The sequence below is a fragment of the Saccopteryx leptura genome, chromosome 2 (assembly GCF_036850995.1).
Source record: "Saccopteryx leptura isolate mSacLep1 chromosome 2, mSacLep1_pri_phased_curated, whole genome shotgun sequence".
In the NCBI taxonomy this organism is placed as follows: Eukaryota; Metazoa; Chordata; class Mammalia; order Chiroptera; family Emballonuridae; genus Saccopteryx; species Saccopteryx leptura.
In genome coordinates this window covers 106,525,251-106,551,575 of record NC_089504.1, presented here as the reverse complement: position 1 = coordinate 106,551,575, position 26,325 = coordinate 106,525,251, and the positions used below count along the sequence as shown (strand labels likewise).

At 35.9% G+C, this 26,325-nt stretch overlaps 1 protein-coding gene across 2 annotated transcripts in view; it reads left to right on the top strand.

The window, feature by feature from the left end:
* PTPRQ (protein tyrosine phosphatase receptor type Q) overlaps positions 1 to 26,325 on the top strand; it is a 270,501-nt gene that overhangs the window by 53,945 nt on the left and 190,231 nt on the right. For both annotated transcript variants that reach the window (XM_066368486.1, XM_066368485.1), the window contains exons 15-19: positions 5,393 to 5,592; positions 7,061 to 7,310; positions 8,889 to 9,017; positions 12,260 to 12,406; positions 17,211 to 17,383. In XM_066368486.1, the coding sequence (XP_066224583.1) occupies positions 5,393 to 5,592; positions 7,061 to 7,310; positions 8,889 to 9,017; positions 12,260 to 12,406; positions 17,211 to 17,383 (899 nt within the window). The remainder of the gene's footprint in view (positions 1 to 5,392; positions 5,593 to 7,060; positions 7,311 to 8,888; positions 9,018 to 12,259; positions 12,407 to 17,210; positions 17,384 to 26,325) is intronic.

The window sequence follows — 26,325 nt, the reverse complement described above, 5'->3', positions numbered from 1 at the left end:
TTGGTGTCAGTTGTTACTTCTCCGTTTTCATTTCTGATTTTATTTTCAGTCCTCTCTCTTTTTTTCTTGATAAGTATGGTTAAATGTCTATCAAACTTGTTTATATTTTCAAAGAATCAGCTCTTGGTTTCACTGATCTTCTGTAGCTTTTGTAGACTCTATTTCATTTTTTTTTTCTGTTCTCATCTTTATTATTTCCTTTTCTCTACTCAGAATGGGTATTGTTTGTTCTTTATTTTCTAGTTCCTTTAAGTGTAAAGTTAGATTGTTTGTTTGAGAATTTTTCTCACTTCTTTATTTTCTTTAAATTTAATGAGAGGAGGGGAGGCAGAGACAGACTCCCCACATGCACCCTGACCAGGACTCACCTGACAAGCTCACTAGGGGGTGATGTTCAGCCTACCTGGGCCTTTGCTCTGTTTGCAACCAATGCCAATTTTTTTTAGTGCCTGAAGTGCAGGCCATGGAGCCATCCTCAGCATCTGGGGCTATCTTGTTTAATTGAGCTTTGTTGCAGGGGGGTAGGAGAAGAGAGAGAAAGAGAGAGAGAGAGAGAGAGAGAGAAAGAGAAGTGAAAGGGGGAGGCGTGGGGAGGCAGATGGTCGCTTCTCCTGTGTACCCTGGCTGGGAATCAAACCTGGGACATCCACACAATGATCTGATGCTTTACCACTGAGCCAACTGGCCAGGGCCTCTTATTTCTTGAAATAGGGCCTTTAATGCTATGAATTTCCCTCTTAGGACTGCTTTTGCTGTGTCCCTTAGATTTTGGGTTGTTGTGTTCTCATTTTCATTTGTTTTAAGGTAGCTTTTGATTTGTTCCTTGATCCCATTGTTAATACATTCATTTTTTAAAGTAATGTGTTATTCAGCCTCCATGTCTTCATGTGTTTTTCAGTTTTTTTTCTTGTGATTGATTTCTAGTTTCATATTGTTATGGTAGGAGATTATGCCTGATATGATTTCAAACTTCTTTTGTGTTCTAACATGTGGTCTATCATAGAAAATGTTCCATGTGAACTTGAAAAGAATGTATATTCTGCTGCTTTGAGGTAAAATGCTCTGAAGATATAAACTAAATCCATCTGATAATGTGTCACTTAAGGCTACCATATCCTTTTTGATTTTCTGTCTGGAAAATATATCCATTGATGTCAATGGTGTGTTAAAGTCCCTACTATGACTATATTACTGTTGATCTCTCCTTTTATATCCATTCAAGATTTCCTTTGCATATGTAGGTGTTCCTATGTTGGGTGCAGAAATGCTAACAAGGGTTACATCCTCTTGTTGGATTGTTCCCTTTATCATTACTTAGTTTCCTTTTTGACTCTTACTATAGCCTTTGTTTTTTTTTTCTTTTTGTATTTTTTTTTTCTGAAGTTAGAAGCAGGATGCAGTCAGACAGACTCCCGCATGCGCCCAACAGGGATCCACCCAGCATGCCCACCAGGGGGCGATGCTCTGCCCATCTGGGGCATTGTTCCGTTGTGGCCGGAGCCATTCTAGCACCGGAGGCAGAGACAATGGAGCTGTTCTCAGAGCCCAGGCCAACTTTGCTTGAATGGAGCCTTGGCTGAGGAAGGGGAGAAAGAGAGAGAGGAAGGAGAAGGGGAAAGTTAGAGAAGCAGATGGGCGCTTCTCCTGTGTGCCCTGGCTGGGAATCAAACCCAAGACTTCCACACGCCATGCCGATGCTCTGCCACTGAGCCAACCAGCCAAGGCCTAGCCTTTCTTTTAAAGTCTATTTTGGTACCCCAGATTTTTTTTTTTCATTTTCATTTGCATGAAATATCTTTTTCTATCCCTTTAATTTTAGTATGTGTCTGTCTTTCATTCTGAAGTGGGTCTCTTGTAGACAGTATATATATGGGTCTCGCTTTTGTTGCATTCAGCTACTCTATGTCTTTTGATTGGAGTATTTGAGCCATTTGCATTTACAGTGATTAGTGATAGTTATATATTTATTGCCATTTTTTTAACTACGTTACTCTGTTTTCTTTCTCTGTTCTTTCCTCCCTCCTGTCCCTCCCTCCCTCCCTCCTTCTCTCCCTCCTTTCCTTTCCTTTCCTTTCCTTTCCTTTCCTTTCCTTTCCTTTCCTTTCCTTTCCTTTCCTTTCCTTTCCTTTCCCTCCCTCCCTCCCTTTCCTTTCCCTCCCTCCCTCCCTTTCCTTTCCCTCCCTCCCTCCCTCCCTCCCTCCCTCCCTCCCTCCTTTTCCTTTCCTTTCCTCTCCCTCCCTCCCTCCCTCCCTTCCTTCCTTCCTTCCTTCCTTCCTTCCTTCCTTCCTTCCTTCCTTCCTTCCTTCCTTCCTTCCTTCCTTCCTTCCTACCTTCCTTCCTTCCTTAAAGCAGACCCTTTAACATTTCTTATGAAACTGGTTTGGTGTTAACAAACTCCTTTTAGCTTTTTCTTGTCTGGAAAGCTCTTTATATCTTCTTCAATTTTAACTGATAGCCTGGGTTAAGTAGTCTTGGTATTAGATCTTTACTTTTCATCACTTTGACTATTTCATGCCAGTTCTTTATGAACTGAAATGTTTATGTTGAGGAATCTGCTGACAGTCTTATGGGAGCTCCCTGTAGCTAACTAAATGCTTTTCTCTTGCTGCTTTTAAGGTACTCCACTTGTCTTTAACCTTAGACATTTTAATTATGATGTATCCTACTGTGGGCCTTTTGAGTTTATTTTGTTTCTGACTCTTTGCACCTCCTGTACTTGCATGTCTTTTTCCTTCACCAGGTTAGGGAAGTTTTGGGTCATTATTTATTCAAATAAGTTCTAGATCCCTTGTGCTCTCTTCTCCTTCTTAAATCCCTGTCATGTGTATGTAGTTACAGTTCATGCTGTCCCAAAGGTCCCTTGACCTATCCTAATTTTTTTTAATTATGTTTTTCTTCCCTACTCTGATTGGGTGTTTTTTTCCTCCTTGTCTTCCAAATTCCTGATTCAGTTCTCTGCTTCATTTAATCTACTTTTTATTTCTTCTAGTGTGTTCTGCATTTCAGAATTTTTATTCTTGATTTCTGACTTTTTTTTATGGTTTCTATGTTCTTTTCAATGCTATTGGCCATGGTTATATCCATTACTTTGAACTTAATATCTGATACATTGCTTACCTCTATTTCATTTAGCTCTTTTTCTGGAGATTTCTCCTGGACTGTCACCTGGGACCCATTTATTTGCCTCCTCATTTTGGCTGCCTCTTTGTGTTTATTTCTATGTATTAGATAGATGTGTTATAACTTCCCATTTGTAGGTGGCCTTATATATTATGTGTCCTTTGGGGACCGGTGGTGCAGTCTCCTTGATCATCTGAGCTAGGTGCTCCAGGATTGTTTTATTGTGGATTATGTGGGCTCTCCTATTGTAATTGAGTCTTGAATGCTATTGGCCTGTTTGTGCATGGGATTGACACTCAGGCTGGATAACTGGGAGGCTCAACCCTGACCACACATGTGAGCTTCTGTGCAGGTGCTAACCATACAAAGTTGAATTTGCCTCAGCACAGTTTGGTGCCCGCTGAGATTACCCTTTGGATATGATGAAGCTAATTGGATCCTGCTCTGATGTTTTATGAAGCTGGCCACTATATGTGTCAGTTCTAGGCCTCTTGGGTGGGACTCTAGTGTAGTCGAACATAAGATACTACCTTTGATTGTTCCTGGGTAATTTGTTTAGAACTAAAAGTAATCCATAGTTTGTGGGTATACATGGAAAGGACCAAATTACACACCAAGGTTAGCTTTTACTAGTATTGGCTCCTGGGGAAGATTCACAAAAGTCCAAAGTCACCCTTATTAGTTTTACCTTGGCATGCCTTGGCCTGTCTGCTGCCTGTTAGGCTAGTCACTGAAAGTGCCTCTGGCTGTATTCCACAGCAAGGCATAAGCTCCACAGGGTGGGACAAAAGGGAGTCCAGAGTGTGAGGCTATTGCTTTCCTCCAGGCTGATACCACAGGGAGCAGAGTGCTCCACCCAAGAAAGATGGTATCTGCCATACAGTAGAGTGACTCAGCACAGGGTTTCTGGTGGTGGTCCCTCCAGCTTCCTCTCCAGAGCCTCAAACCCAAGATTCTCCTCATGTGACATTAGTCTGCTCTTCCCTCTCTCTGCAGGAACCCTGGGTGAGTGGCTATGAACAAAATTTTGTGTGTTGGTTCTTTCAGAGGGCACCTGTATTTCTACACACTCCCTTCTCTCTGTGCCACACAGAAACCCAGCTGCTTTTCATAGGCAGATGTTAGGTGGGTACCTCTTACTGGTTCTAGTGCTCTGGGCTTAGAAGTCTGGCTTTTTTCTAGACCATGTGCTCCTCAGGGGAATTTCCTCCCCAAAACTGAGATATCTTTCTGGAACCACAGCTGTACCCCTGAAGAGCAAGACCAGACTTTTTCACATCTCTGCCCTTTCTACCAGTAATTATATGGCTTTTTCTGTGAACATTTGGTTGTAAAACTTCTCTTCAGCTATTCTTCAGTTGGTTATTCAGAATGATTATTCCACAATTTAGTTGTAATTCCAGCTTGGTCCTGGGAGGAAGTGAGTGTAGCTTCTACCTACCCCACTGCCATCTTGGATCTCTCTGGTATCTTAATACTAGGAACCTCTCTTATCATTTCTAAAGTTTTACCCAAAATATCTTGTTTTGTTTTTATTTCTTTCATTAGTGATTTCTCATGTTTGTTTAATATTCTAAAGCATCTTGATTATTTACTATAGTTGTTAGTTTTGTATCATTTATCTTAAAATTAATGGGCATCATTTTCTTTCATTCTGTCCTTTTGTTTGTCTCATCTCAATTAAAATAGTGTACTGATGAATATTGTTGAAGATTATTAATAATTGATAAAATATCATGAATTCTGAATGAAAGTGAATTTTGAGGGAATCTAAAAATGTAATAACCACACCAATTGAGTGGTATCAACTTTATGTTAGATACTAGATATTTAGATATATTCCAGAAATGTTTTTTAGTATAGATGGTCAGATATTTGTTTCAAATTATCTAAAGAATCTATATAATTCCAAAATAATTTCAAGAAGAGATTTATTTTTCAGGGTTTTCTTATATATTCATAAACAACTATTAATTGATTTTTTCAGACATATTTGAAATAGTTTATCAATGGATGTGTTGATTAAATAATCCTAAAGTAAAGCTTATTTGCCTCTTAAACACAACTCTATGGGCCTAATTTCTAGGTCCTTATTTTAGGCAAAAGTTAATTAAATATATTTTAAACCATCTCAACCAAGTAGATTTACCCCAATATATTGTATGTTTAATTTTATATAACCCAGGAAATTAATATCCCAAAATTGTATAAATGCCATTCTAAGTTTTATAACAATGCATTTTTCTCCCTTTAATCTCTCTTACTTCCTCAGCTCCAGGAAAAGTGGTGAATCTGACAGTTGAAGCCTTTAACTATTCAGCAGTAAACCTGATTTGGTATTTACCTCAGCAACCAAATGGCAAAATTACCAGTTTCAAGATTAGTGTCAAACATGCAAGAAGTGGGATAGTAGTGAAAGATGTCTCAATCAGAGTGGAGGACATTTTGACTGGGAAATTGCCAGAATGTAATGTAAGTATCATGAAACACTTTATATGTCTCAAGAATTTTAATTAAACTTATATTTTGAAGTTTCCAGCACCTGAATACTATCTATATATATTTTGCCAAAGTATAGCTTCTGATTACTTATAGTATTGGGTTATAGTATCATGTTATTCAAGGTAGATTAAGAGAAGGGTTTGAAAATTTAAGAGTAAGATATCAGGATTGCTTAGGGAACTCTTAAAAGACTTCATGACAGGAGTAGCGTTGTGATAGACCTTGAAATAAGGACAGGTAGAAATTGTTTGATGGGCACATTTTAGGTGAAGGATGCTTTATAACGTTCCGAAGTATGAAAGTGTAGGCTATCAGTAGAAAAAAATGTGACAAGAAGGTTAAGTTTGTGGAAATAGATTTTTTTTGTGTGCATATTTTTGGCGAAGAATTTATTATTGCTCTAGTCATTGATGAGAAATTCCTAGAAGTACTGTAATAATGCTCTTCCAAAAATAATTTTGTTGATCTTTGTGATAATGCTGATGGAGATACAAACTGAATTTTGTTTGTTTTAAATACTTCAAGTTTTATAAGTTCCAAAATATTTTAAAAATTAGGATATATTTCTAATACAAACACACATGTACACATGCCTATATACTCACATATACAACGTGTTTTATCTTTTGAGTGTTTATGAGAAAAAAATAATAGTAGCAGCAAAAAAGTGACCTTTGCCTGAAATTTTAGAAACAAGGAACTATGTCATCTTTTTGGCTCTTATACTTGTAACATGATTTTTAAAAATTCTTATTAACAATTTTTTTTAGAGAGAGAAAGAGAAAGAGAGGGACAGACAGGGACAGACAGGAAGGGAGAGAGATGAGAAGCATTAACTCATAGTTGTAGCATCTTAGTTGTTCATTGATTGCTTTCTAATATGTGCCTTGACCCGGGGCGGGTGGCTCCGCTGAACCAGTGGCTCCTTGCTCAAGCCAGTGACCTTGGGTTTTAAGCCAGTGGCCTTTGGGCTCAAGCCAGAGACCATGGGATCCTGTCTGTGATCCCACACTCAAGTTGGCTACCCTGCACTCAAGTCAGATGAATCTGTTCTCAAACCAGTGACCTGAGGGTTTCCTACCTGGGTCCTCAGTGTCCTAGGCTAGTGCTCTATCCACAGCACCACTTTCCTGGTCAGACATTACTAACAATTTTTCTAGAGTTTTACCTTTATTCTAAGCCACTTGAAATCCTATTTTTCAGAAAGATTAAGGTATAAAGAATGTAGTACACATATACATTATTCTCTAAAACTGTAGACATAAATGGGTATAAGTCTAGCAAATTTTTTCATAACTTGAATGGATTAATTTGTTAAAATCTTAAATGATCATACACGTACCAAAATTTAAGAATATTTATAGCATAAAGAAAAAAATACACTTCTCATGTCTATGAAAACATAGCACATGTTTTATTAATATTTATTTTATTCTAGGAGAATAATGAATCCTTTTTATGGAGTACAACCAGCCCTTCTCCGACCCTTAGTAGAGGTACACCTCCATCACGTACCACATATTCATCGAGCACATTGGCACGGAGTAAGATAAGCTCTGTGTGGAAAGAACCTATCAGTTTTGTAGTGACACATTTGAGACCTTATACGACTTACCTTTTTGAAGTTTCTGCTGTTACAACGGAAGCAGGTTATATTGATAGTACAATTGTCAGAACACCAGAATCAGGTATGATTTGTGTGTGTGTGTGTGTGTGTGTGTGTGTGTGTGTGTGTGTGTGTGTGTGTATAGGGAGGGAGGGAGTTAAATTACTGAGAGAATGGTCTTTTATTTATTTCAATACAGATATTTTTGTTAAAATAGTTCTTTCTTTTCAATAACTTTTTCCACCTAGTAGCAGATGGTAGGCATTTCACCTGCGGCATCTTCAATTTTATTTCTCTTTTATAACATAAGCATCTAAAAGGATAAATGTCATAAAGAAATTCTTGAGCTAATAACCATGATTATAAGATCAGCTTTTATTATTCTGTGATCTCAACAATTTTTCATAATCATTTATTTCCTTCTACATCTTATATAATCACCTATATCCTCTCCCTGATATTGCTATTACCAAAAGTGAGAATAACACCTGCAGTAGCAGAAATGTCATGTGATTAGCATTTCCATATTAGATAATAACACAGTATAGTTAACAAATAGACCTACTAGGGTCCTCTTTGCTCTGCAGTTTTCTCATGTGAGAAATGGAGCCTGTAACAGGGCACTCCTTATGGCAGTGGTGGTAGGATTCAATAAGTATAATTAGATATCATTGCTACTAAATTTTAAAAGTACCGACTATTTCTAGGTATGAGAAAATACATTTAATTATGGTATTATGGATATATATGTGAATTTATGGGGATACTGACATAATACCATACTAATGTATAGTATCAGACATTCAGTTGTGATTGGTGGTAATATTTGAGGTTACTGGAAACTATTACTGGTAAATTCATTAAAACATAGTATTTTTTCTGGTCATAGCTGTTAGCTTTATATATATTTTATTAACATGTAAGTTTTAATTTTTTTCTTGATTTCAGTAACCACCTTTGAAACCAAACTTTTTCTATTTCCATACTCCTACTTCTTATACGATAAAATAATTTCATGAGGGTCAGTCACACAAAATGAGATTTAGTAGACAATTTTTTTGAAAAGATATTTGAAATATTTCAAGTAAAAGAAAGGGTGAAATGTAGAAAAACATCTATGAAAAATAGTCTAGTATAAATTATCATTATTATTCTTACATGGTACCAGTGTTATATTAGAATCTTCTAACTATAGATTATAAATTTCCTCTTAGAACCAAATGCAAATATTGATTCAAAAAGTAAAGATCATTGCCTTTAGATTCTGAAGTTGAGTTATTTCACTGACCCTTTTACCTGTGTCTACTAGGAGGGGAGTATTTATCAAACCAGATACCCAGGCTTTGTTGAATGCAATATAAAAAGTACATATAAATTTCTCAGGACAGTGTAACTCTACATTGAACTATATAGGAACAAAACTTATGTACAGCATTAAATAAAACTAGTAATTGTTGCAAATAAGTTCATCTGATGGTCTAGCATGTCTTATTCAATTGCTGCAATTCTGTTTTTTTCTTAAGAGGACCCTTTGCTGTTATAGTGATATTTTATTTTGTTTTGGACTTACTTCATGTTTTATTATGTATATTAATAAGGTAATTTTAAATGATAAATATAGATCTGTTGTTTATTTATTTTTTTCCTATGATCATTTTAGTGCCTGAAGGACCACCGCAAAACTGTGTAACAGGCAACATCACAGGAAAGTCCTTTTCAATTTCATGTGATCCACCAACGATAGTAACAGGGAAATTTAGTTATAGAGTTGAATTATATGGACCATCAGGTAAGTCTTAATTGGTCTTTTGTTTACCTTTTGGAGTAAGAATTTATAAAATATGTTACTGGTATAAAAATTTTCAAGTATCAAATTCTTTTTTAAAGACTCAATTGTAGAAAATAACTGAAAATTATTAAGGAAAGTAAGGCTCTTTGAACTTTTTGTTTTAAACCATAAATAAGTATAAGGATGGCCAAACAGTATCTAGGTTCCATATTTGACGAGGAAGATCTAAAAGAATTAGAGATAACCCCTCATGAAGAAAATGTTAGCGAAAATATGTCTTAAAATATTTGAACAAGAGAACCTTGACTTACTCTAATTACAAATATATTTATGGAGAATAATCGACTTAGGTTATACTAAATCAGATTTCTGCTTAGAATGAGAAACCCTAGGCTTGTCTGCTCATGGCACATATAGGAGTTGATGCTTCCTGCTCCTCCCCCACTTCTCTCTTTCTCTCTCCCCTCTCTAAAATGAATAAATAAAATCTTTAAAAAAAAGAGTAAGGAAGCCATCTCTAATAATTAGAATTTTCTGAAAATAACATAGACAACTTTATGACATGTCAAGTTCTCCATTTTTGTGAACAACTAAGACTTGGGCATCTACTTTTCAGAGACATTTTGAGGAGTTCAAATATTATCTTATTGGCAGTTAAATAAAATCTAAAACTATTTCCTAATCTGAGACCTCATGGTTTTATAAAAGAAGTTAAATTCATATAATAATGAAATAACATATTATCATTTATTTGAAAGAATGAAAAAATAGAATTCCAAATTATTCATTTTGAAACTTTTAAGAATCTCATCAATCATACGAGTATATTTTTTATCCCTAATTTCCTATGCTTTTAAATTCTGAAGTATTTGCAGTTTTTAAAAGAAATGATAGTCCTTTCTTTCCCTTCCAACCCTTTCTCTCTCCCCCATACACAGTGACAGATACAATACATCCACACATACCTTTTCTATCTGGTATTACTTTACAAAATGTTGACAAGGCAACAGTTACAATGAAGGATGGGGGTAAATGACTGATTAGGGTGGATTGAAGGGAGAATGGGAGAAGAGTGTTGGAGCAATGATTAACAGACACGTCTTGAGTTTTGTTGCAAAGAGGGGCAATAAAAGAAAGCAGAGAGTGGTGATGGGGATAAGCAGTGGCAACAAGTTTGTTTGGAGAAGAAACAAGTAATGCTTGTTTGTTGGATGATGTGAATGAAGAAAGAAAAAAATTAATGATGAAAGAAAGTAGAGAATTACTGGGAAGATGTCTTTGTGTAGAGAGAAGTTGAGATCTTTTGCTTGAATGAAGGCATTAGCTTGATATAAGAATACAGATGGGCCTGACCAGGCGGTGGTGCAGTGGATAAAGCGTCGGTCTGGGATGTGGAAGGACCCAGGTTCGAGACCCCGAGGCCGCCAGCTTGAGCGCGGGCTCATCTGGTTTGAGCAAAAGCTCACCAGTTTGGACCCAAGGTTGCTGGCTCGAGCAAGGGGTTACTCAGTATGCTGAAGGCCTGCGGTCAAGGTACATATGAGAAGCAATCAATGAACAACTAAGGTGTTGCAATGCACAATGAAAAACTAATGACTGATGCTTCTCATCTCTCCGTTTCTGTCTGTCTGTCCCTGTCTATCCCTCTCTCTGACTCTCTCTCTGTCTCTGTTAAAAAATAAATAAATTAATTTTTTTAAAAAGAATACAGGTGGTTTGCCCATAGTAACAGACAGAAAGGCAGAATATTTGGGTACAGAGGCTGGTTATTAGGTAATTTTGTTGATGGGACTCTGTGGCAGATCTCTTCTGATTGGTTTAATTTTTTTAATGAAATGGGAAGTAAGACTATCAATTGGGAATGATGATGGAGCAGAAAGACTTTTGAAGTCTGAGGATGGAATAGGAGGTACAAAATAATCATCTATAAGAGTAGAGGGTGGTTGGACTACGGAAACTAAGTAAAGTGCTAAGCACCATTAAAGGCTCATTTGAGATATGGTAATGAATCAAGTGATATCAGTCAGAGTGGCTTTGTGTTCTTCTCCAGTTCCGTTTAATAAGAGGAGGGCAGGGGAATTGAAAGCTTATGTAAGGCAGTGGTTATAATTGACAGTGATATTGAGGGAATCAAGTGGTGAGGGACCAAATGAAATAAAATAGAAGAGGTTGTAAGATCAATGGATTGGAGGTCTCAGTGGACTCAAAGAATTGTTCGTTCAGGGTTCTAGAGTAAGTGAACAGGAGATTAAAAAAATGGTCAGAGAGAGTTGAATAAAATTAAGATTATGGGGGATTTGCAGTTATTGGTAATAGTGATAACCAAATTATAACCATGAGATGGTGACTGAGATAGGGTGAAGGATGACATTATTTTTTAAAAAGCTCTAAGTGATTTAAGGATTATCACCAGGTGATATTAGTGGTGATTTCAATATCACCACTAATTAAGATGGTGACATTGAAGTCAAAACTACTTCATCAAGAATGACTGTGAGAGACCTGGGATTAGAAAGTCACTACAACAGTGAGGACTAGTGGATGTCGTTATAGCAGGAGATTTTAAACTGTGGGCTTTTATAAGGAGGGTGGTAGAATGGTCTATGACAGGGTCATGAGCAAGGAGAACACTTACCACACCTGAAGCCCTAGTTGTGTGAGGGTAATGGGGAAAAAGTAGACTGTCACCATTGGGGAGGCTTAAGGAACAGAAGAAGTGTTCTTAGGGGACAGGCAGGTTTCAACTGGAACAATAAATAGGGTGAAAAAACTAGTGGTAAAGTTGAGAGTTTACGAAATTTTGATATTGAACTATTTAAGAAATTTTTCTCAGAAGTTAAATTATTACTAATTTCAAAATAAATCTTTCGGTAGATGATAATGAGAACATTTAGCATTTTAACTGAGTATAAAATACCATTACTGTTTTTATCCTGGTAAAAATCTAATGTGGTTCTTTTAAATATGTTAAAAATTAACATGGCAATTGAACAAGACTATAATTTAATAAAAGTCATTTTAAACACTGGAAGATTTTTATGTTATTTATTTTGTTTTAATTAAATTGATATCAATGTATGATTATGCTAAAAGTTAAAGTACGCTTAATTAAAAATTGTATTAACTAAGAGTAGAAAAGCTAGCACTTCAATTGCTATCCTTGGCTCTATACTTAAATGTGAGAATAATTATATACATGCTCAATGAGAAAATAATCCTCAGGTACTTTTTGCTTTTTGCAGGTCGAATTTTAGATAACAGCACAAAAGACTTAAAGTTTGCATTCACTAACCTAACGCCGTTTACCATGTATGATGTGTATGTTGCGGCAGAAACCAGTGCAGGGATTGGACCTAAATCAAATATTTCAATATTCACTCCCCCAGAAGGTAAGAAAAAAATCTCCTTTAGTGTGTTAGTAAGGTGTGTGCTGTGCTGGTGAATTTTATTGTATTGGTTAAGCATTACATTAGAAGCTAGATGGCTTCTCTTTACTTAATTCATATGTTTCCTTATCAGATTTGAACCTATGTCTCTCAGAACATTAGACCCATACATAGCATGCTTTATAATAAGAGGGACTGAAGATTGAGCAAGGGTAGCAAGTACTGCATATGGATGTGCTAAGAAACCTGCTAGAAGTTCACAGCGAATACTGGCAAAACCTCAAGAAATCTTAAAATAAACAAGCAAATGCATTTAACATTGTTTAACTCATATTATTTAGTGTAGAAATATATATCTATATTTACAGACTAATGTCAGAGGAATCTATATATTTACAGTGCCTATAAAAATATTAAAATTAATTTAAAAAAATAAAAAATATTTATAATCAAAGGGGTATTTTAAGTAAGTAAGGAATCCTAGAGGGTGCACAATACAAATTTACAAGCATATACTGAAATTATTACTACAATATTTCTCCTTTAGAAGCGTTTTTATTTGTATGTATTAAACATCACAGTTTTAGGAGAAATATAGTATTTAGAAAATATTACCACATGATTTCATATCCTATTTTCTCATTCTACATCAAACTTGCTAAATATCTTCATTTCTATTTAGGGATTGTAATTACTGAAAAAAAATACAGTAATTTTTTTTGTGACCACATTCACACTTGAAAAATATAGCAGTGTTTGTTTCTGTGATACTTAACATAGAGTAACGTAAGAATTAAATACATACTTGTGTGAATATGTGTGTGTGTGTGTGTGTGTGTGTGGGCGTGTGCTCGCGCACACACACACACACACACACACACACAAGATTGGGCATACAATCAATAGAGTCATTCAAGCAGTTGACCATTAGAGGGCAGCAACTATTAGGGAATTTTGTACTCCCTTTCAAAAAAGTTCAACCTTGATAATAAATTGTTATTTAAAGAACATAAAAATTATGTTTTATATCACTTTCATATGAAAATGCTAATGTGTATATAGTTTTAATACACTGATTAAAAGATGCATACTCATGAGCAAAATGCTCTCATATTTTTTATATTAAAAGTTTTTTACTGTGTTTCTCTATCAAAAGAATCATGGCTTTATGTCTTCTCCATCAGACTGTAATATTTCCCTGTCTCTACCTAAAAATTGTTCTTAAGAATTTCCAAAAAAGCTAGACAGATTTATGGGTATTTTTCAAACACAGCAGAATGACCTGTCCCTCATTAGACTAGAGTGCTTGAGTTTGGTCACAACAGCATTTTCTCTATCAACCTAATTGACCAACTGATTTTTATTCTTATGTTATACAATTAAGAAAAATCAAAAATTTTGTTTTATTCAAGTCAAGCCAATTTTGGTGGTTCTGAACTGAGTCCGTAATTTAAGATTATTATTTTATTGTTCTCTTTCTTGGCCTACAGCATTTGACAAAAATAGAAAAATAGGTAACATATTGCCACCTAAAATGCCACGTTGTTTATTTTGAGTATCATTTAAATATTCAATTCCCTTCCTTTATTCTGCATTTTTATTCATAAAATAATAAGTATAGCTTTAAGGATATTGTTCAATATCTATCATATGGGTTATTTTTCACAGCAAATTAGTTTGAGTAGATGACTCTTCATGACCTCTATAATAGGCACTTTATCCTGAGTTTTATCTGACCTTCTTCTTGAGCTACGCGCCATACATCTAGTATGTATGGTGTAGTCATCTAGTTGGCTCTCAGGAGAGTCCATTGGCAACAGGTGGACTCTAGTAAGGGCAGGAATAATATGGTTCTTGCCTCTGCATGTCAGCTTCCTCTATGGCATTCTTGGGGGATAATTCAGCCTAAAGAAGGCCTTCACTGGAATACTCTTATCAAATGCAGTGAATGTAGCTTTCTATGTCTGATGACACGAATGAATCCTGGAGCCACTAATTAAAACATTGTAATATAGGAATCTTTAAATTATATGAGAATACTCTAATAACTCATTAGGACTATATCCTTTCAATTAAAATTCAGCATCTTTATTTTAGATAATTTTTTGTTATACAACAGAGTTCTTTCTAGTCTTATTAAGGTTACTCTATTTTCTTCTCTATATTGAAAAGTAGATTATAGTTTATTTAAAAAATTTATTAGGACAAACTTTTCAATTAATGTCCTTCAAAATAACTGGGATTCTAACAAATCTCCAGATATTTATGGAAAAATCTTGAATTGACCTCTCATAGAACATAATATTTGCTATTACTTTATAATGGAGCTGATTTCATTAACACTGAGAATGTTATGGTTCATAGTCTACTTTGATCATCAAAGAAAATCAATGCCATGTTGTTATAGCAATTCTCTTATATATTTCATGAGATTGGTATATTTGCTTAGTATTTTATTGAAAAAATATTTATATAAGCATGAAAAAATAGATTTTGGAAAAAATTAAAAATTTAATAATCTCCAGTGCTATAAAATGTCATAGAGTTACCTATTCCAAAATGAGACAGTGCTGCTGAATCTAATATAAGCAACAGCATTTTATTATTATTATTTATATGGGGATTAAAAAATCTTGAGTAAACTTTGTTTCAATATTCCCTAATAACATTTTTGTCACAAGTGTCACATATTTTTTAAGGAGTTTAACATCATTTCTTAAAAGCAAACTAAATATTGAAAGCCATATTTACTTCCCCAGAAATAGGCTTTGGAAGTGAAACCTTTTGTTTTCAGTGATTTCAACTTGCTACTTTCTGCAAATTGTAGTAAAATCTTGTGCAGGGAAATCATTGAGAGGCTGTCAACTTTCTGTTTTTCAGGATTTTTAATGACTTTTATTTTTCAACCGATTTTTTCAAATGCACTTTTAATGGAAATTTAATTTATTTCATAATGGCAAAACTTATTTTAATGTATTTTCTTTACCCCAGTGTCATTTGCCTTTATTTTGTTTTTTTTTCTAATATTATTTTATTTGAAAACTTAAAATCATTTTAAAATATATTTTACTCTCTTTCTCATTTATGAGTAAAATTTATAGATGTATTGACTTGAGAATGAGTTTTAGGTAGTCCCTGTTGACAATACCTTCAGAATTGATGCTGAACTATGAATAATTGCCTTGTGTGTTTGATTTTCTTTAGTTAATTTAGAATCAATCAATATTAAAGGAGCTTGGTCTAATCCTCATGTCTCTGGTTTCCCTTTAAAAATTTGTAATGTGACAAATCCAATACCTCTCTAAAGAGAAGATACAGTGCTATCTACTTCATTTCTTTTACCCTCTAAGCTTTTTCTTTTATACGAAAAGAAAAAGTGATAGGTTTACAGTCATTCTAATAAAGTTTAAGGTACATTGTTAAGATTATACAGAAACACTTAATTTTTACTTGATTTATAATTTTAGGCATTTGTGTCATGGGGCAATCCTAAATTATATTAGAAACAGCTTATAAATTAGAAGATGAAACTGTTGATGACTATTTTTAAGTCTGGCTAACTAAGAGACAGTGAAACATGTACATTTTATTTTCTGCTGCACTGGGTCGTTTGGGGTATCTTACTACATGAACACTTTATGTCAAATGGAACTGACTGTTTCACTTATTTTCTAGGAGGCAGGGTTCCATTGCCTAACTAATCTGATCAATGTAGTCATTAAATTGGCTTCTTAAGTTGAGATCCTACCTAAATTTAAAGTTAAAAAAATGATACCTTTTCTATGATTATGTTCTGCAATAATGGTTAAGCGTTTGTCTGTAGAGCAGGGCATGTTTATTCTTGATCCATTCCTCCTTTGGCACTGGATGGCTTTCTAGCTGTCACTCTTGGTGACTTTATATCTAGAATTTGTTTAAGATTTGGGACTTTGTCTTAAACCAATTGTTACTTTGTCCCTGTTTTCTTTACTGCAAAGGGTAAAAGCACCTGAAATTTGAGACTCATGTAATTAATTTGTAAAATCAGCAGCTAAAAATCAATCAACTATTGAAATAATCTAATGTAATAAATTTAAAGATAGCCTAATTGAATTTACCAACTACATTTTATTGTATTCCAAGTCTTCTAGAATTATTTTTTGATATTTTGTGATAATTTTTGTAAAACCTTCAACAGAAGCAGCTTCCTCTGGAAAGTTATTTATATTAGTGAAATTGAACAAATATTATAACATTTTTATTTGGAGAAATTATTCCCCATTATTCTATTTTTTTGAGAACACTGTATAGAAATTTAACTTTAAACCAGGCAGTGGTGCAGTGGTTGGAGTGTCAGACTAGGACGTGGAGGACCAGGTTCGAGACCCTGAGGTCACTGGCTTGGGCCAGGGCTCATCTGGTTTGAGCAAGGCTCACCAGCTTGAGCCCAGGGTCACTGGCTTGAGCAAGGGGTTACTTGGTCTGCTGTAGCCCCCCAGTCAAGGCACATATGAGAAAGCAATCAATGAATAACTAAAGTGCTGCAATGAAGAGTTGATGCTCTTCATCTCTCTCCCTTCCTGTCTGTCCCTATCTGTCCCTCTCTTTGTCTCTCTGTCTCTGTCACACAAAATAAATAAATAAATAAATAAATAAATAAATAAATAGTCTTACACATATTAAATTATTAATAAATTAGTAAATTGTTTTAATCTGTTCTCTAGTAGAATGTTTTACAGATCTTTAATTGAGTTAAAATTAGGATATTTTAAAATTGAAAATATATTTTAAATATGTCTCCTTTCTTTATTTTTATTTTCACTTGTAGTTCCGGGTGCAGTATTGGATTTACAGCTTGCTGAAGTAGAAGCCACGCAAATAAGAATTACTTGGAAGAAACCACGACAACCGAATGGAATCATTAACCAATACCGAGTGAAAGTGCTGATTTCAGAGACAGGAGTAGTTTTGGAAAATACTTTGCTCACAGGAAAAGATGAGGTACCGCCCTTTGATTTTATGTTTTGGTGAGCGCTTTCTGCTTGGTTCTGGGCCCAATAACTTGGAAGATTTTCCAGTGCTTAAACAAAATACCTGATAAGCTCTATAGTGGAATGTGAAGTAAATTTGGACTTTGTTGCTAATGTCACTGGATCCTATTTTATTTTTGGATATATATTATTAGTTAAATGCTATTATTCCTTTCCAGCATATGAAAAATTAAATGAGCAATTAAACAGAACAAAGGGTACTTTTATACGTGACTATTATTATGGTAATTCAGTTAATAAATTGTTTGGAAACCCCTATTATGATTTAAATAATACTTCTAAGGTTATGCTTGCGATTGGAAGAGTTGCCAATAAGGATACATAATCTTAGTAGCTGTTGTTGACAAATGATTATGTCTTTTAGTCTTAGGAAGATCAGTTTCTCAGGGCTGCCTTCTGCTTTATTTAAAAAAAAATACATTTTATTAAAGAAATTATATAACTAAATAAAAGAAATTAAATCATTCCATAGGTATAAAATAAGAGGACAAAGTTTTTGCTTTATACTGGAAACCATATTTTTTTCCCTCTGTTTTTGTTAAAAAGCACAGGCAACACTGATTTCCCATCACTGTTTTCATTCACCTCATCTAGCCAGCTCTTCCCCTCTGAAGATCTCTAAGCCTCCAGACTTGTCAAGTCCCTGGGCACACAAAGAATAAATGTACTCGAGACCAGTGAGCTCATCAGGCAGAGCACCTTGGAGGCACTGCCTGATGGTTATTCAGTAGTTGGCTTCCACTGATTTGGTTCACAGCCACTGCTTCTTCTAATTGCACTGCTGTTTTTCCTACATATGTTCTTCACAATATTCCTAGTCCCAGCCTTTTTTTCTATTTCTGGCGTCTTTTTGAAAGTTAACCTTACTAGGTGCTCAGTGCAATCTGGCCTTCCAAAAGTTACTATGCCAAGTTGTTCATCTCCAGACGAGGGTTACATTTGAATTCTATGTTTACTCCTTTCTTCTGGGAAAAGATGCAGAGTTATGCTTTCTCTGATGCTCAGGTAAAGGGCAAAAGTTCAGCCCTTGAACCCTGCTAAGAAGGTCTTGAATTAGATACTTAGTTTCTCTGGGACTTGGGTGACAGGTCTCCCGCTTCGGTAATGACATCTGTTAAATAGCCACACTTGTTTTTCTGTTTAAGTGAAGAGGTTCTAGAGAGGCTTCTTTGTAATTTGTAGTTTGCCTCTGCAATCCCTGTAACATAGTGTAGAGAACATGATCTTTTGGAACCTCACAAACCTGGGTTTGGTCACTTACTGGGCTACAGCAGAGAGCTGAAAAGCATGGACTGTGTTAGTCAACCTGGTCCCTAGCGCCCACTAGTGGGCGTTCCAGCTTTCATGGTGGGCGGAAGCGGAGCAACCAAAGTATAAATAAAATGATAGATTTAAACTATAATAAGTTGTTTTATAAAGATTTATTCTGCCAAACTTAGTGAAAATCCGACATAAAGTACTTGGTAAGTAATTATTATTATATGCTTTAACTTGCTGTAACTCTGCTTTATAAATTTTATAAAGTAAAATTACTTCCCTACTTTATAAATCACCATTACTGTGGAACTGGTGGGCTGTTAGATTTTTTTTTTTTTTTTTGTATTTTTCTGAAGCTGGAAACGGGGAGCCAGTCTGACAGACTCCCGCATGCGCCCAACTGGGATCCACCTGGCATGCCCACCAGGGGGCGATGCTCTGCCCATCCGGGGCGTCGCTCTGTCGCGACCAGAGCCACTCTAGCGCCTGGGGCAGAGGCCAAGGAGCCATCCCCAGCGCCCGGGCCATCTTTTGCTCCATCTTGAGCCTCGGCTGTGGGACGGGAAGAGAGAGACAGAGAGGAAGGAGAGGGGAGGGGTGGAGGAGCAGATGGGTGCCTCTCCTGAGTGCCCTGGCCAGGAATCGAACCCAGGACTTCCGCACGCCAGGCCGATGCTCTACCACTGAGCCAACCGGTCAGGGCCAGAATTTTTTACTACTAACAGAGATACAAAAGTGGGCGGTAGGTATAAAAAGGTTTACTACCCCTGACCTAAGAGAGAGTACTTGGGTTTAAACCTTGTTTTTGCCTCTGCTGATGATTTAAGCTTGGAGAAGTTGGTCTGGCATCTCTGAACTTCAGTTTACTCTATAAAATAGAGATTATAAATCCCTAAAACAAAAGGTTGACAATGAGGATTTCATGGATTAATGTAGATAAAGAACTTAGAACTGTGGTTGGCATGTAATAAGTGCTATGCTAAATAACTGAGACCTATTGTGTGTGATTACCTTTTTAGCAAAGAATTTTTTTTTAATTTTAAAAATGTTTTTAATTACAGCTGACATACCGTGTTATATTAGTTTCAGGTATACAGTAAAAATAGTAATTAAACATTTATATAACTTATGAAGTGATCACCCCGATAAGTCTGACGCACCATACATGGATATTACAAACTTATTGGCTATATACTCTATGCTGTACTTATATCTCCATGACTGGTTTTCATAACTGGCAATTTCTGTTTGATTTTAAATCATGGTTTTGAACTGTTCACCTTGGTTGGCACTCAATTTTCTCTAAAAGGAGACATTACACTTCTCTTTTATTTTTATGATATCTTTCTTTATAAGTCAGACCTATTATTGGTGTTTGGGCTCACCTTGCAAGTAGTTGATGTGGGAAGACAGCTCTGGCTGAGTTCTAAATTCAAATGGACCAGCCTCCTAGCCCTGGCACCTTCATTTTTAAAGCAGGACTTATATATATCTCTATATATCTGGTTATAGATGTATATATCAACGTCATAGGCTGAAGGATACATGAGATAACAGATAAAACCTCTGCTTAATGTATTTATTTATTATTCTTTTCCTGACCTTGCTATCTTCCTTAGAATAAGGACCCTTTCTTCCATTTACTCTTTTTTATTTAAAAATATAATATATATACTAATATATAAAAAATATAATATATATTTTAAAGTACAGTTGATATGCAATATTATATTAGTTTTAGATATACAACCCAGTGATTAAACATTTATTGAACTTAAGAATTGATCACCCCAATAAATCTAGTACCCATCTAACATGATACATAGTTATTTCAATATTACTGACTATATTCCCTATGCTGAACTTTACATCCCCATGACTGTTTTATAACAACCAATTTGTACTTCTTATCCCTTCACTATTTTCACCGATCTCTTCCACTCCTCTCCCATCTGGCAACTTTCAAAATGATCTCCTTATTTATGAGTCTGTTTCTGGTCTGCTTGTTTGTTTATATTAGATGCTACATAAAAGTGGAATCCTATAGTATTTGTCTTTCTCTAATTTATATCACTCAGCACAATACCCTTTAGTTGTATCTAAGTTGTTGCAAATGGCAACATTTTATTCTTTTTATGGCTGAGTCATATTCGGTTGAGTATATGCAACACTTCTTAATCCATTCATCTGTTGGTGTACACTTAAGCTTAAGCCACTTTTATATCTTGACTATTGTAAATAATGCTGCATGAACATAGGGATGCATATGCCTTTTCAGTTTGGCGTTTTGGGTTTCTTCGGGTATATACCCAGAGGTGAATTGCTGGGACTTTATCTGTCTCTCGGTTTAAAGTCTGTTTTGTCTTATGTAAGTATTGCTATCCCAACTTTTCTATCTTTTGTTTCCATTTTCTTGCATTGTCTTTATCCCTTTACTTTCAGTATGAAGTGAGTGAGTCTCTTTTAGACAGCATATGTAAGGGTCTTGTTTTGTTATCTATTCAGCCACCCCATGTTTATTCTTAAACTTCTCAAAGTGTAGCCTTCACACCCTGTCTTAAGAATTCTTTAAATCCTTGAAATCTTATTAGAATCACTGGTGACCTCCTAAGTTTCAAATAAGTGGTTACACACATTTTTAACCATCCTTATCTTCCTGTCTCCTCCAAACTCAGCCCCCTACTCCCCACTTTTGACATATTGAATAATTATTTGCTCCCTAAAACTCCCTTCACTTTTGTATACTGTGCTTTGCTAAATTTAGTCCTTGGAAGTAGACACTGAAGAAAATAAAAAAGCTAATTCTCTCTGTACAATTTTTTAACTCTTTCCTTATAAAGATATTCCAAAGGTTTCTGTTTTTTTTAAATTTTATTTTATTTAGAAAATTAAATGTAACAGGGTGATATTGATCAATCAGAGTACATAGGTTTTTGTTTTCAGCTATCTCGTTACCCTTTCTTTTGATGGTCTCCCAATGTCAGTCACTGCTTTCTGTTTGCATGACTCTTTGCCTTTCTTCCCATAATGATCTCCAGTGCTATTTGGGATAATGGCATCTGGTTCATAATCAGAAAGTATGAAGTGGGAGGAGGAGCAGAGATCCTGGGAGAGTGAAGAGGACCTGTGAATATCTCCACGGGACACAGGAGAAGAAAGTATGTCCAGGCAATTAGTACTTGCAGGGTGTCAAGAGCAAGGCTGGAAGAGAAGCTGACTGAAAGCCAAGAGACCAAATAACAGGTTTCGAATTCCCTCACTCCTTGTACTGGACACAACACAGAGCTCTGACCTGAAGGTCATTGTCTAAGTGTTTAGAAGGCTTTTATGGCATTTTTATATGCCTTATATTTCTCTTTTTGGATAATGGTACCATTATATTCTCTGTCACGAAGGCTGGAAACCCTAGGGTTGGCTCTGACTTTGGTTATAGTTAGCATCCATCCGCCATTCATTGCTAAGGCCAGTTATCTCTACCCCCAGAGCGTGATTTTCAAACATCTAGATTTCATTTCTGTGTCCCCTTCCTCCCCAGATTTTGCATTGTCTCTTGCCAAGACTATTGTTGCTATCTCACTACATTAGTTTTCCATTGTTGTATAATAATTTGCAATAAGCTTAAAACGACTTACATTTATCATCTCATAGTTTCTGTGGGTCAGGAGTCCAGACAATGTAGATGGGTTTCCTGCTTGGGGTCGTACAAGGCTGCGATCAAGGGACTGACTGTGCTGTATGCTCATCTGAAAGCTTGAATAGGGAAGCATGCATTGTTTAGGGGCACTCAGTTTTTTGGGCAGATTTTGTTTCTGTTTTGGCTATGGAATTGAGGACCTGGTTTCTTGCTAGCTGTTGAGAGGAGAGACTACCCTAACTCCAGCTCATGGAAGTTTTTTTCTGCATGAACTTCCCCTACAGGGCTATTCATTTTATCAAGCTAGCAAGGAGAGTCTATATGATATAATGCAATCATGGGAGTGATAGTCCATCATTTTGCCTTATTCTGTTGGTTAGCTGCAAACCATACGTCCCACCCAGGTCCAGAGTAGGGGATTACACATGACCGTGAAGAGCAAAAAAGAAGGATAATGGGGGAAGAGAGACTACCCACCATACTCTCTCGGTATACTACTTTATATTTCACATACCTATTAGCATAGCTTTTTTTCAGATTTAAGTATGTTAATTTTAATTATAAAAGTAATCAAACAAAAATTAAGAACAGCTAGGGAAGGTGTGTATGTATCTATTTATGAAATCTAAGTCTTCACTATAACAGAAAGTCAATAGATACTGTCTAAAATAAGTAAGTCTTAGCAGGAAGTATAATAAGCATATTATTTAGTGATTTTAGTCATGAGTAATACTGGTAGTAAGGCATGAAAAGGAATTTTTATCTTAATCTTTCATCATCTCTTTTGTTTTTAACCATGTGCACATATTATGATGATGAAACTTTAAAAATATATTAAAATATACTCTTATGCTAGGCTTAATCTAGTATCATCACTTTCTGAAAAAAATTTCCAGTGACTCCTTAATCATTTATTTGTTTCTTAATGAATAAGGGTTACTTAAGCAAGCTGAAATATGTGTAAGATGTTACTTTCAATATTGAAAAATTAAAAAAAATACATTGGAAACTTAAATCTCAGGGTTTGAAGATTTTTATTTTAATTCCCAAACTTATCTATGAATCTCATTTATAATGTTCCTACTAAATAATTGAAAATCCAGCCTTTGCTAAAATATTTGCTCAATTCTGATCACAGGGCATCCACTACCACAAGCCTGGTTTCTGTCAATAAACTTTAAGACATTCTTCTTTATGGTCTCACAGTATTTATTAATGAACTACAAAATTTCAGGTATTTTGTTAGGTCCAAAAATATATAGATGAATAGGAAACTACCCTGTTCTTTTACTAATTTGAACTAAATATTTGTCCTGTAGTATTTACTGGTATGTCCTGTCTCTCTTCTCTAGACCCATGCAGTACATTATAGTAGCTTTGAGTTTGGGATTTGAAACTAGAGAAATGTGTTCCAATCCTGCCTCTGCTCTCACTGGTAATGGGAACTTGAACAGATGACTGTAAAATGGAGATATGAATATTCATGTCTTTGTGCTATAGTGAAATGATAGCTCATGGGTTAAAAAACGTGTTTAGAACTGTATTTGACACAGAGTAACTTTAAATGTTTATCTTTACAGTAGTAATAATAAGACATATCAATTTTACTTTTTATCATTTGAAGACTGATGAGGAACATCTTCAGTCTATCCTCAGTCATGGTTCATAGGTCCTCCCTGTTTCTTATCACTCTACTGTATATATATATATATCTTCCTGTTCGTCAACGAAGCCTCTTACTTGGCTGGACACAGTATTCCATATGTACTCTTACTAGAGTCAAACTGAACACAAGTATTTTCTCCTTTGGTGTAGATTTCCTGCTTCTATTAATTCAAAGAACAGAATTAATTTTGGGGTGGGGGACTCATTCTACTGAGACTGAAGTCTGAAGTACCCTAAAGTCATCTCTCCATGGACTGCTTGTTATTTGAATTTCACACACAGATCTCACCTCGTACTTTTTCTTCTGGTAGAACCCTGAGACAGTTTTTCCCAAAAGACATTTTCTTGCTACCCAGCGTTACAAATTTCTAAGATTCATACAGATACATTTTTTTAATCCAAAATATTTCTCAAGTTTATCGATGTTTGTCACTGGTGAACATAAGAAGAAGGCCAGCTCAGTGCTGGCCAGCTGTTATGGAATGAGGCTGAGGACAGTACTCAAATAGAGTTTAGGAATGCTTGAGATAAGTTTACTCTGTTGAGTATTAAGAACATAAACAGAATAAAGCCTTATGGCTCTTTTTGCCCAAATAATGTGTGGAATGATGTGATATCCATTAGGATGTTTCCAAACATATGCTAATTGCAAACTTTTCTTTTTATCATTACTTGAAAATAGATAACATAAATCCTGCTATAGACTGTAATAAAATATAGAAGCATTTCTTAAGAATAAATCTAAATTTTCATTGATTCTGCATACTTCCAGAGAGTCTTAATCGAAAGATATAATTTAGGGCAATATAGATAGGTATATATTTTGCATTTGTATTAAATAAATCAGAATAACTATAATGAAGATTACTGCATGTGTCCTGGCTGGATAGCTTGGTTGGTTAGAGCATTTTGGGGAAAACAGGTGTTTTTGGCTTGGTCGCTTGTACTTTGCATGATTAGTGCATGAGCACATGGCTGTGCCATGTGTGTACAGTCTATGTAAGGGTATGGGTGCTTTCCCTCAGGGTGGATGGCGTATTGCCAGCCCGCCACAGTGAGGAGTGTTTTTGCTGTCTGTTCGCCTGCTGCCATGAGAAGAGCTTTTCCCCTGCCTGTTCATTCATCAGCCGTTTTGAAACTCTATTAAACGGGAACGGCCCAGTGCTTTCTGGCTCTGCAGTTTCTCTACCTTGCCCGAAATTAATGTACGCCTGCCTGGCCTTCGACATTGGCATTACAAGCATCATTTTGAAGTGTAGAGGTTGCTGGTTCGATCCCTGATCAGAACACATACAGGAAAAGCTCAGTGTTCCTTTCTTTCTCTCTCCCCCTTCCTCTCTCCCTGAAATCAATGAATAAAAAAATAAAATAAAGTTTAAAAGGAAAAGATTATTGCATGTAGAATCAAGTTGGTTTATTCAGGTGGATTTGCAATTTAACTCTAAGGACTTCTAATTCTTTCACATAAATTCCTAAGATTCCTGGGTAGTTTATGAGAGGGCTTTCATGTTGATTAATTGTGACATTCCCTGACTTCGTTGTTCTCAGCTGGGAGTGATTTTGCTATCCAGGAGATATTTGGCAATCTCTGAAGAAATTTTTTGTGATCACTGCTAGAAGGATGCTTCTAGTGAGTAGAGACCAGAGATCTTCTAAACTTCCCACAGTGCACACAGCAGATTGTCAGTGGTGCTGCAGGTGAGAACCCTGGGCAAATTCAATGAGTCCCAGACTTTCAGATATTGCAATGGATTTTTTTCCTCTGCGTTTTCCTTATTTCTACTTCTGCTGTGCACTGCCCCTTCCTGTTACTTCTTAGGATTAATTCTTTCCTGTCATTTTTGCTCTTAAATTTTTTTTCAGGCCCTGGAGGGTTGGCTCAGTGGTAGAGCATCGGCCCAGTGTGTGGAAGTCCCAGGTTTGATTCCCGGTCAGGGCACACAGGAGAAACACCCACCTGCTTCTCTACCCTTCTCCCTCTCCTTTCTCTCTATCTCTCTCTTCCCCTCCTGCAGCCAAGGCTCCATTGGAGCAAAGTTGGCCTGGGCACTGAGGATGGCTCCATGGCCTCCACCTCAGGCACTAGAATGCTCCGGCTGCAATGGAGCAACGCCCCAGATTAGCAGAGCATCGCCCCCTAGTGGGCATGGGCATGTCGGGTGGATCCCATTTGGGCACATGTGGGAGTCTAACTGCCTTCCGACTTCTAACTTTGGAAAAATGCCCCCCCCCAAAGCCTTACTTAAAAAAAACTAATTTTTCATCTTTTAAAAAACCTGATTAATATCTAATGTTTCTTCTTTTTATAGAGGCAAAGTATGAGAAATATCATTTCA